The sequence below is a fragment of the Crocodylus siamensis genome, chromosome 6 (genome assembly GCF_052110815.1).
Source record: "Crocodylus siamensis isolate JL-2025a chromosome 6, ASM5211081v1, whole genome shotgun sequence".
Taxonomy (NCBI): Eukaryota; Metazoa; Chordata; order Crocodylia; family Crocodylidae; genus Crocodylus; species Crocodylus siamensis.
The window spans coordinates 10,343,786-10,354,394 of record NC_143400.1 but is presented as its reverse complement, the minus strand read 5'-3'; the positions used below and the strand labels follow the sequence as shown (position 1 = coordinate 10,354,394).

General features: G+C 57.3%; 1 protein-coding gene across 1 annotated transcript; it reads left to right on the top strand.

Moving 5' to 3' along the window:
* The first annotated feature begins 5,708 nt into the window (after positions 1–5,708).
* LOC149860956 (cell adhesion molecule CEACAM1-like) lies at positions 5,709–10,377 on the top strand. The gene is made up of 5 exons (XM_090053631.1): positions 5,709–7,525; positions 8,139–8,399; positions 9,255–9,401; positions 9,734–9,780; positions 10,294–10,377. The coding sequence occupies exons 1-5, from the start codon at positions 7,348–7,350 to the stop codon at positions 10,375–10,377; spliced, it is 717 nt and encodes a 238-aa protein (XP_089909757.1). The 5' UTR covers positions 5,709–7,347.
* The last annotated feature ends 232 nt before the right edge of the window (positions 10,378–10,609 follow it).

The following is a 10,609-nucleotide window of genomic DNA, read 5'->3' as shown; positions in this document are numbered from 1 at the left end:
ATCACCTCTTGGCAAAACTGGCAAACTGCGGCCTTGGCCTCACCATGTTCCTCTGGCTGGGGAATTGGCCCCATGGTCGGACCCAGAGGGTGATGGTGGACGGAAGTCAATTGTCTTGGTGCGCTGTGACCAGTGGGGTCCCTCAAGGCTTTGTCCTCAGGCCTATACTATTTAACATCTTTATCAATGATGTGGACATTGGTGTCAGGAGTGGACTGGCCAAGTTCACCGATGACACCAAACTCTGGAGTAAAGCATCCACACCTGAGGACAGGAGGGTGATCCAGGCTGACCTGGACAAGCTCAGGAAATGGGCAGAAAAGGCTTGATGGTGTTTAACACCGAAAAATGCAAGGTTCTCCACCTTAGGAAGAAATACCCGTAGCATCCTTATAGGCTCAGCAGTGCTATGCTGGTTAGCACTATGGATGAAAGGGACTTGGGGGTCATGACTGACCACAAGATGAACATGAGCCTTCAATGTGATGCTGAGGCTAGTAAAGTGAGCAAAACGCTGGCTTGCATCCATAGATGCTTCTCAAGCAAAACCCAGGATGTCATTTTCCCCTTGTACTTGGCCTTGGTGGGGCCTCAGCTGGAGTACTGCATCCAGTTTTGGGCTCCACAATTCAAAAAGGATGTGGAGAAGCTTGAGAGAGTCCAGAGGAGAGCCACATGGATGATCAGAGGTCAGGAAAACAGATCTTATGACAGCCATGGGAGACTTTAGCTTTGAAAAGTGCAGGCTCAGGGGTGATCTGACGGCCACCTATAAGTTTATCAGGGGTGCTCACCAGGATCTGGGGGAACGTCTGTTCACCAGAGCACCCCAAATGATGACAAGGTCGAACGGTCACAAACTCCTGCAAGACCGTTTCAGGCTGGACATAAGGAAGAATTTCTTTACTGTCCGAGCCCCCAAGGCTTGGAATAGACTGCCACTGGAGGCGGTTCAAACACCTACTTTGAACGCCTTTAAGAGACATTTGGATGCTTATCTTACTGGGATCCTATGACCCCAGCTGACTTCCTGTCCTTGGGGCGGGGAGCTGGACTTGATGATCTTCCGAGGTCCCTTCCAGCCCTAACGTCTATGAAATCCTGCTGTGTGCCACAGCCCATCCCTCTGCAATCTGGTCACTGGTGTCTCTCCCACCCACCTCTGGGTTGCCGTTTTCCTCCCTACACAAGGGCCACGGGGCTCCATTTCAGAATAGAGCCTGATGGGGCCCTATGGACCAGCTCTTTGCAGCCCCCAGCCAGTACGTGTGTGTCAGGCGGTGTTGCTCCATTCATACAATGATCAAAACAAATGACATATTGCACCCCTCTGCATCTTGAGTGTCTCAAACCTCCCTGTACTTTGGGCTTGTTTCATATCCTGACCTGGGTGTTCTTGTTCTAGCCTTATCATCCTGGTACTGAAATATTTTGTACCTTGTACCCCCTCCCATCTCCTGCTGGGAATGCACATAGAATCATAGAATCATAGAAGTCGGGTCGAAGGGACCTTGTAGATCTTCAAGTCCGACCCCCTGCCTGGGTGGGAGAAAAACTGGACTCAAATGAGTCCAGCCAGGTAGGCATCAAGCCTCTTCTTAAAGACCCCCAGGGCAGAAGCCAGCACCACTTCCCTTGGAAGTTGGTTTCAGCTCCTAGCCGCCCTAACTGTGAAGTACAGGCATACCTCGGAGATATTGCTGGTTTGGTTCCAGACCACCGCAATAAAGCGAATATTGCAATAAAGCGAGTCACATGCATTTTTTGGTTTCCCAGTGCATATAACAGTTATGTTTACACTATACTGTAGTCTATTAAGTGTGCAATAGCATTATGTCTAAAAAACAATGTACATACCTTAATTAAAAAATACTTTATTTCTAAAAAATGCTAACCATCATCTCAGCCAAATGGCGCCGATGGAAAAATGGCGCCGATAGACTTGCTCGATGCAGGGTTGCCACAAACCTTCAATTTGTAAAAGCGCAATATCTGCGAAGCACAATAAAGCAAAGCGCAATAAAACGAGGTATGCCTGTAGTTCTTGCGGATGTCTAATCTAAACCTTCTCTCCAACAAATTGTGTCCATTCTTCCCTGTTATGGCAAGGGGTGCTAGGGGAAACAGTGTCTCTCCCAAACCCTTTTGGTCCCCCCTAGTGAGTTTATAGACAGTCACCAGGTCCCCCCTCAGCTTTCTCTTGTGAAGGCTGAACAGGTTTAGGTCCCGCAGTCTTTCAATGTAGGGTCTGCCCTGTCGTCCCCAGATCACGTGGGTGGCCCTCCTCTGGACCCTTTCAATGTTGTCCACATCCCTCCTGAAGTGCGGTGCCCAGAACTGGATGCAGTACTCCAGCTGCGGCCTGACCAGCGTCACGTAGAGGGGCAGGATCACCTCCTTGGCTCTGCTTGAGATGCACCTGTGGATGCACAACAAGGTGCGGTTAGCCCTGCTAACTGTGACCTTGCATTGTCGGACCATGTTCATCTTGGAGTCAGTAATGACTCCCTTTTTGATCCCTTTTTGTCTCTGTGCTCTCAAGAAGGGAGTTTCCCATCTTATAAGTGTGCTGCTGGTTTCTACTGCCTACGTGCAGCACCCTGCACTTGTCAGTATTGAAACGCATCCTGTTTATGTCAGCCCACTCCTGTAACCTATCCAGATCTTGCTGCAATCTTTCCCTCCCTACTAGCGTGCTCATCTCACCCCAAATTTTGGTATCATCAGCGAATTTAAACAGGTTGCTTTTCACCCCATTGTCCAAATTGCTGATGAAGAAATTGAACAGCGCGGGTCCAAGGACCGAGCCCTGGGGGAATCTGCTGCCCACTTCTCCCTAGGTTGAATATGACCCATCTACCACCACCCTCTGAGTACGACCCTTCAGCCAATCTGCAATCCATCTGACTGTGTAGGCATCAATGCTACAGTCGCCTAGTTTTTTAATGAGGATGGGGTGGGAGACGGTGTCAAAGGCCTTGCTGAAGTCTAGAAAGACTACATCCACGGCGACACCTGCATCCAAGGCTTTGGCGACCTGATCATAAAAGGCAATCAGGTTGGTCTCACATGACCTGCCCCTAATGAAACTGTGCTGATTGCCCTTGAGCATTATCTCTGATACTGAAATATTTTGTACCTTGTACCCCCTCCCATCTCTTGCTGGGAATGCACATCTGGCTGGTGAGGAGTTCATGCATCAGTCAGGTTTGCTGGTCAGGCCTACTCTGGCTAATGGTGTAGCAAAGCCCTTGTGTGAGCAGCATATATCATTTATATATTGACCAACATAGGTGATTTGTAGGACGGGACACAGGAAGGGGGGCATTTCCCCCCCCCAAGATTGGCTGGTGCCACCACTGGCTTCTGTGGACAGTCATTGCTTGCCACCCCCCCTGCTCACTGCCACCACCGTGTGCTTCTGGAAGTGGCCGCTGATTGAAACCCTACTGCTAGTGCCCGCAAATCGTGCCTCCCCAGTCTCGGGAGGCACCAGTTGTTTATGTTGACCCATGCTCCAGCAAGGCCTACACAAGAAACTCCCAGCCTCTGGCTGCCTGGTAATCCCATAATAATCCTCAAAGAGCCAGATTATATTTGGCACAAAAAAGCCCAGCAGCAAGAATTACTTTTACAGTTGCTTTCTCTTTCTGCCATGCTAGCTGTTTGCAGGTCAGCATCCACAGAGGTGTTTGGGAGTGCCAAGTTGCAGTGCTTCCCACTTGAGCTGGTCGCACTTAGGAGGTTGAGGAGAGCTTTCATGCTCCTGTGTGGGTGGGTTCAGGCATTTTCAGCCAGCAGCTCCTCTGCATGGACTGGCAGGACTTCGTGTAACCTGTGATTCTGCACAGAAAAGCAGGTGAGGAAAGCAGAACCCTGTTTCCCTGCAACTGAGCACTTGAGCCATTTCCTTACAACTCTCTTTCCATTACACAGAGATTTCATTGCAAATTAATCTTTCATTATCTGATGCAGATGGTGAGGCCTCAGCATCCTGCTTTTGATCTGAACCTTGTTCAACCACAGAGTGCCTCAACTGTAATTAGCGGGGGTCACAAGCCAGGGCTGTTGTGGTCCATGAGTGTGTACAGCTCAGCAGTGATAGAATCTCAAGAGATCAGCAGTTTCCACACTCAATTACACGTGCTCTTTTCTTCTGCCTCCCTGCCCCAGGCTGGGCCCTTTCTATCCCCCACACTTCCCCTTGCAGCTCCCAGGTCTCGGCTCTGCCGTCTGCACATTTCACCTCCCGACAATGCCACCGGCCTCCCTACAAGTCTGCTGCTCCCTCCAGAGCAGCCACAGCCCCTCCAGCCCCAACCCTCACACTCCTGGCATGTTCCTGTGTGGCACCATGGCTCTGCTGGTCCCTCTCGCACCTTCCAAGTTTTCCCGGCAGGAAGGACTGGGCCTGTTCTCGTGACAGCTGTGTGAACAACCAGCAGCTCAGCCTGACCCCAGCCTTCATGATCTGCACCCACAGTTCCCAGTCTGGCCTCCTGGCCCCTCCACTTCTAGTCCCAGAACAGCCCTGCCCTCACCCCCAGCTCCCATTTCCCTCCCAGAGCTGGAGCAAACTCCTGGTATCCTGCCCCTGGCTCCGCCTTGCTTCTCCCCAGATCCCCACTTACAGCAGGAATTAAGCCCAGGCATCCCAGCTCCCAGCCCCCAGCTCTACCCTGCAGGCCCCATGTCCCTTCCACAGTGGGAAGGGCCCTGGTAGCCCTTGCTCCTTCCTCTTGGACCCCTTGCTGAGAGTGGGGATAGTCTCCAGGCCTCCTGCAGCCCCCAATGCCCCAGAAGACCCACAGAGCCCTTCTTCCCTCCACCCCTCAGTAGAGCCTGGGACATCAGATAACAGAGGGAAGTGACCCTGATAAGGAATAAGGCTAATGGTAGGTGGCAGAGGGGAGGGGTGCCAGCAGGGCTTGCGGGCACTAGGCAGAACCCTTCCAAGCAGCCGCTCCAGAAAGGATCCAGGTATCGGAGTGAAGCCCCCAGCCCAGTGCAAGGTGAGGGGAGAGGGGGCATCCTGGGGCATGGAGGAGACTGCGGCTGAGCACTGCGCCCAACTCAGGGCGGCACCTTGGCATCAGCCAAGGGGGGTGGGGAGGGGGCAGAGACAAGCTGGATGCTGGGACCAGGGCTGGGAGACCCCTGAAGCACAGCCAGAAGAGTTGCTGGGGGTCCTGCCTCCTGGGAATCCCCTGAGCAAGGAAGACTCTGGGTCCAGCCTCTCTGCCGCCACCCATGGTGGGAGCATGCGCCCAGACCAGCACCAGGCTCTGTGAGCCTCTGCTCCCTACAGGTCGTACAGAAACACCTGCGATGGACTTGCTGCTGCTGCTGCCCTTGCTGCTGCCCCTTGGCACCCCAAGCAGTGAGCGGGGCTGGGCGACGGGTGGTACCTGCAGTGTGGCTGGGGCTGGTGCAGTAGGATAGGATGGGGTTGTGTGCTTGTGGCTTGACAGGGGTGCTGTGCTGGGGGAAAGGGTAGGGGTCACAGGTGAGGGGCAGGACACAGGGGGCATGGAAGGTAATGAAGGGGGGCAGGGAACAGGGAGTAGGGCAGGTATCACAAGGGTTCCCCAGGCAGCAGGGAGCAGGGCAGCAGGTGCCAAGGGGAAGGGAGTAGGGTAGGGGTCACAAGGTGCACCAGGGGGCAGGGGGCAGTGCAGGGGTTGCTAGGGGGCAAGGCAGGGGTCTGAGGTGGTGCCAGGGGCAGGGAGCAGGGCAGGGGTCACAAGGGGTTGCATGCTGCCAAGAGTGGGTGCCATGGGCCCTTGTGGCCATTGCCTTATGGTGCCAACAGTGCTGTCTCTCCTCTTGCCAGGTGCCTGTGCCCAGGCCTGTGGGGTGACCCTGCCCAAAGGGTCCCTGTGGGAGCAGCAGGGCTCCTGTGTGACGCTGCCCTGCTCTTACACACTGCCTGTGGGGGAGCAGCTGCAGGCTGTGGTGTGGTACCGGGACCAGCGCCAGGGCCACACTGAAACTATATACGACTCCAGCAAGGAGAAGTGGACGATCTTCAAGGACCGTGTTGAGTTTTTGGGGCACCTGGGGCACAACTGCAGCCTGAGACTGGGCAACCTACAACAAGGTGATGGTGGTTTCTACCACGTGAAGCTGAAGACCCAGAACAGGACCTGGAGGAGCCCACAGAGGCTCCGCCTCACAGTGACAGGTACCGTACTCCTTGGCCCACATACCATGATCTGGCTGTGCCTCGGGGCAGCCCTCCCCATTAGCCAGGAGTGTCACGCTCCCCCAGACCTAGGGGTGTGCAATCAGCGTTGGGTCATGGGGAGACCAGGGTGGGACCAGCGCCCTGTGCTGATGCGTCCCTGGGCCCCATGTGAGCCACGTCATTCAGCTCCATGGGCCAGATCTGGCCTGCAGGCTATGTGTTTGACACACATCAGTAGGCAGAGCAGTGAGCAGAGCAGTAGAAGGGCACTACCAGAGCAGCAGGCAGAGCAGTGGGACAGTTGCTCTGAGATGCACTGATCCGAAGTGCCAGGAGGGAGTGACTTGGCTGGGGCAGGGCCTGGTGGCTCCAGCAAGGGGCTGAGTCTGGACGTCCTGGTTCTATCCCGGCTTCAGCTTGGGGTCAAGGGAAGCTGCTGCCTCGGGTGCAAGGCCTGGCCTGGCGTCTCAGTTGCGCTGGGGCCTTGGCTCTGTGCTGATGGCTGTGGCTCCCTGCTTTACACAGAGCATCCCTGCCCGACCTTCTTCTCCGTGTCAACTTTGGGGAGCATCTGGTCGACTACCCTGATGTGCTCTGTGCCAGGCAGCTGCCCCTACGTTCCAATTTGGTATGCCGGGGCTGGGGCTGGGGCTGAGGCGCTGCAGATGAAGCATGGCACTAACAAGCTGAACCTGGATCCCCTCCTCACCACCCAGGGGCAGGTCCTGTCCTGCCAGCTGCAGGGCTATGGGGGACCTTGCCTCCCCAAGGGAGCCTGGAGCCCTCCTGAAGGTCAGGATCCTTCTCCTCTGGGCACTGTTCACATCTTACTCCAGGAGGGGCAAGGGGTAACTGGGTGCCTCCAGGCCAGGATCGGGGCCCATTGAGGAGTCAGGAGGTGGCTGTAGCATGAGGGTGGGAATGGGGGTGTGGATGGGGCAGGGGTACTGCCCAGATCAGGGTCCTGTGCGGGTCAGTGGGAGCTGGGGGGTGGAGGTGGGGTGGGCGGGGTTGCAACAGGGGCTGAAGACCTGGCTCTGAGCCACTCCTGGGGCATTGCAGAGCTGCCTGCACCACCACGGTTGCTGGTGGAGGCAGTGGCTGCGGGCCCAATCCGAGAGGGTGACACATTCACCCTGCGCTGCCTGGGGGACAGCTCCATGAACCCTGCATTAGTCCTGTGGGTCCACGGCTTCACTTACCACAACAGCCAACGCTTCTTGCGGGTCGAGAGGGCCACGGTCTCTGATGGGGGCAACTACAGCTGTCTGCACTGGGTTCCGGGTGCCGGCCGTGGGTACCTGCTGGTGTCACCCATCACCTATGTGGCTGTGAAAGGTAGGTCATGCCTGCCTCTCTGCCATGGGACCCTGAAGGAGGGGAGTGAGCAAGGATCTGCCCCTAGCCAAAGTCCCAGTCCTGGCATATTGGGTCCAGGAAGGGGCAGTGTCAAGCCCCCAGGACTGAATTCTGGCACATAGGGGGCAGGAGGGGGTGGTGCCGGGCCCCCAGGACCCAATCCCAGTGAGTTGGGGGCAGGAGAGGGTGGTGCCGGGCCCCCAGGACCCAATCCTAGTGAATTGGGAGCAGGAGGGGGCAATGCCAGGTTCCAGGGAGCATGTGGGGCAGGAGGGGGCAGAGCCAGGCCCCCAGGACTCAATCCCATCACCTGGGGGTAGTGGGGGGTGCCAAGCCTTGGGGGGCCCTGTGCCACTCCTCTGGTCAGTAGGCAGAAAAGTTCAGCTCCCCTGGCCTAGAGCCATGGCCTGTCCCATTCTCATGACCAAGGAGGCATGGCTGGCAGTGGAGGGGGGAGTTTCACACATGGGACCACCTGCCACAGCTGCTGGGGATAGAGGCAAGTGATGCTGGTGTGTGGGGCTGCTCCCCTGGGGATCTTGGCTCACTCATGGGGGATGCCCTTGGTCCCTGGTCTCTGCTCCCTCCCCAGCCAACTCCACGATCTGCGTGGTGGCCTCACCAGGCGTCCAGCCCCTCGTGGGGGAATCCCTAGCCTTGATGTGCCAGTTTGACAGCAGCACCTATGCTGGCCTGGGCTTCTCCTGGTACAAGGATGGCAAGCAGCTGGACATAGCGCAGCAGGAGCTGGTGCTATCACGGGTGCGGCCGGAGGACACTGGGAAGTACCACTGCAAGGCACACAGCACCCTGGGGACAGCTGTCTCCGACTCCCTCAGCATCACGGTCATGTGTAAGGGCCAGGTGGGACAAGGGACCCTGTGCTGGGTGGGACAGGCAGAAACCCAGAGACCCCTTGCTCCCGGGAGCAGCCTGCTCCTGGAAGGCCAAACCCAGGTAGATCTCCACCCAGCTCACCCTCCAGCCATGCCCCAGTGTTGACCAGGTCCAGCCTCACAGCCAAGTACAGAGTACCCCCTCATGGCTGGATGGCACAGGGCAGGTCAGCCTGCTCTTGGAGCCTGTTCTCAAAGATCTGGGTCTGCATCATTCTCTGGAAAGAGCTTATTCTTGGGAGGAAACGAGGCTGCAGCTACCACCCCATGCTGCTGTCCCTCTCCACTCGCTGACACCAGGCACCTCAGAGTAGGACCCAGTGGGTTCAGAAGCGACCTCTGGGATCTGTCTGTCTTGAAGAAATGAGCTCTGCCTTTGGGATCAGCCAAGAGGGGCTTCCTGGCCAGAGGCAGGCGGCGACCTGGGATGTGTCCCAGGGGCCCTCTCAGCCAGGGCAGGAGCTGTCTGCAGGTGGTGGTGCAGTGCTGGCCCCAGGCTGGCTGTGTCCAGGGCCTGTGCCATTCCCAGTGCAATGGGCCCAGTGCAGGTGGGCCTCTGGCTCCCCTATCCTATCCTCACAGCACTGAGGGGGTCTCAAGCCTTTCTGCCTTGAAAGCCAGTGTCCTCCAGTCATGAGGGCAGAGAATCCTTCCTGCCAATGTCCATGTTGCTGTCCCAGCCCAGCCCCCACTACAGGGGTCCCTCCATTGCCCTGCTGCTGCTCCCCCGCAGCACTCTCAGCCCCACTCGCCCCAGCCAGCCCCACTACCCCCCGGGTTCCAGGTTGATGACAAGTGCTCTGTCCCCTCAGGTGGTAGTGACTGCCACCACCTGAGCCCTGGGCTCCTGGCAGGCACTGGGACTGGAGTCCTGCTGCTACTGGTCCTGACTCACCTTGGGGTGTACGGCCTGGCCCGGAGAGCCCCCTTGCAGGAGCAGTCACAGGCAGTGAAGCTGGGTAAGAGGTCCCCAGGTGGGGGTGAAGAGGCCAGAGGAGGTCACAACAGGACATGGAGCAGCAGGGCAGCTAGGGCCACATGGGAGCTGCTGCATGGCTGCAGACAAGGGGCAAAGCTTAGAGGCAGGGAGGAAGTGACTACAGTGCCCTGGGAGTGGGCTCATGGCTGGGGCAGGAAAAGCCCTGTACCTGGGATCAAGCTCTGGGGTGGAGCCTGGGGTCTTTCCCACATGTGTGTCCTGCCCGTGGGGTGCGGTGGCTGTGGTGGGGAGGGGTGAAGCAGGGGGCCAGGTGCTGGGACAGACGAAGCCTCTCCCTGCCTCCTTCTCCAGGGGTCAGTGCTACCCACGGCTCAGAGGATTGGGAACCGCTGTATGAGGTGAGTGGGGTCTGGCCTTGGCTGGGGGGAGAAGGGGGAGGGTCCATGCACTGTTGCAGCCTCTGGCCCCTGCTACATGGACACAGAGCACATAGTATGTGTCCTAGATCCTGTCCTGCATGGACTGAGGCAGAATCCCTTTATGCTGGCACAGATAGGGCCCGGCATGGAGCAAGAGGGAGCAGGCTCTGCCCAGGGTCAGCTGGGGATATATCAGTCTTGGCACAGCCAGTAACTCATCACCCTTCAGGGCACAGACACTGGGAGAGAACACAGGGGTCTGGGCTCCAACAGCCCACCAACCCACTGCCCTTCTAGGACTGGGATTGTGATCCAGGGTCCTGGATCCCACCCTCTGCTCTCACACACTGAGCCCCCACCCAGCCCTGGGATTGGGTCAGAACCAGAAGTCCTAGCTCTAAGCCCCTGCTCCAGCATCTTGAGTCCCTTCCTCCTTCAGGGCTGATCTCAGCACCTCACCTTCATGCCTCGGGCCTCTCTCTATCATTGTAGGTCATTCAGTTCTCCAGTGACAGCCTCTGCTGCCCTCCTGATGCAGACAGCTGTTCTCACTGCACTGAGGACTATTGCAACTGAGCACACAAGAGCCTCTTCCCCGGGGTCCCCGTGCCAGGTGCCTCAGGCCTCCCAGCTCACACCCTGGGGGTCATCAACTTCCAGGTACCCAGGAAAGCCCTGGGACCCCTGGCTCCCATCTAGCGTCAGGCTTCTTTAGTTGCCCTGAACTGGGCCCTGCGTCTGGCTGCCGAGCTGTGTTGTCCCCAAAAGGCTCTTCCCTTTGAGGTCTCCAAGGATGTCCTCCCCTGCC

Coding starts and splice junctions, on each gene's coding strand:
- LOC149860956 (XM_090053631.1), top strand. CDS start 7,348: ATGAACCCTGCATTAGTCCTGTGGGTCCACGGCTTCACTTACCACAAC. Junction 7,526..8,138: donor CACCTATGTGGCTGTGAAAG/GTAGGTCATGCC, acceptor CTCCCTCCCCAG/CCAACTCCACGATCTGCGTG. Junction 8,400..9,254: donor CCTCAGCATCACGGTCATGT/GTAAGGGCCAGG, acceptor CTGTCCCCTCAG/GTGGTAGTGACTGCCACCAC.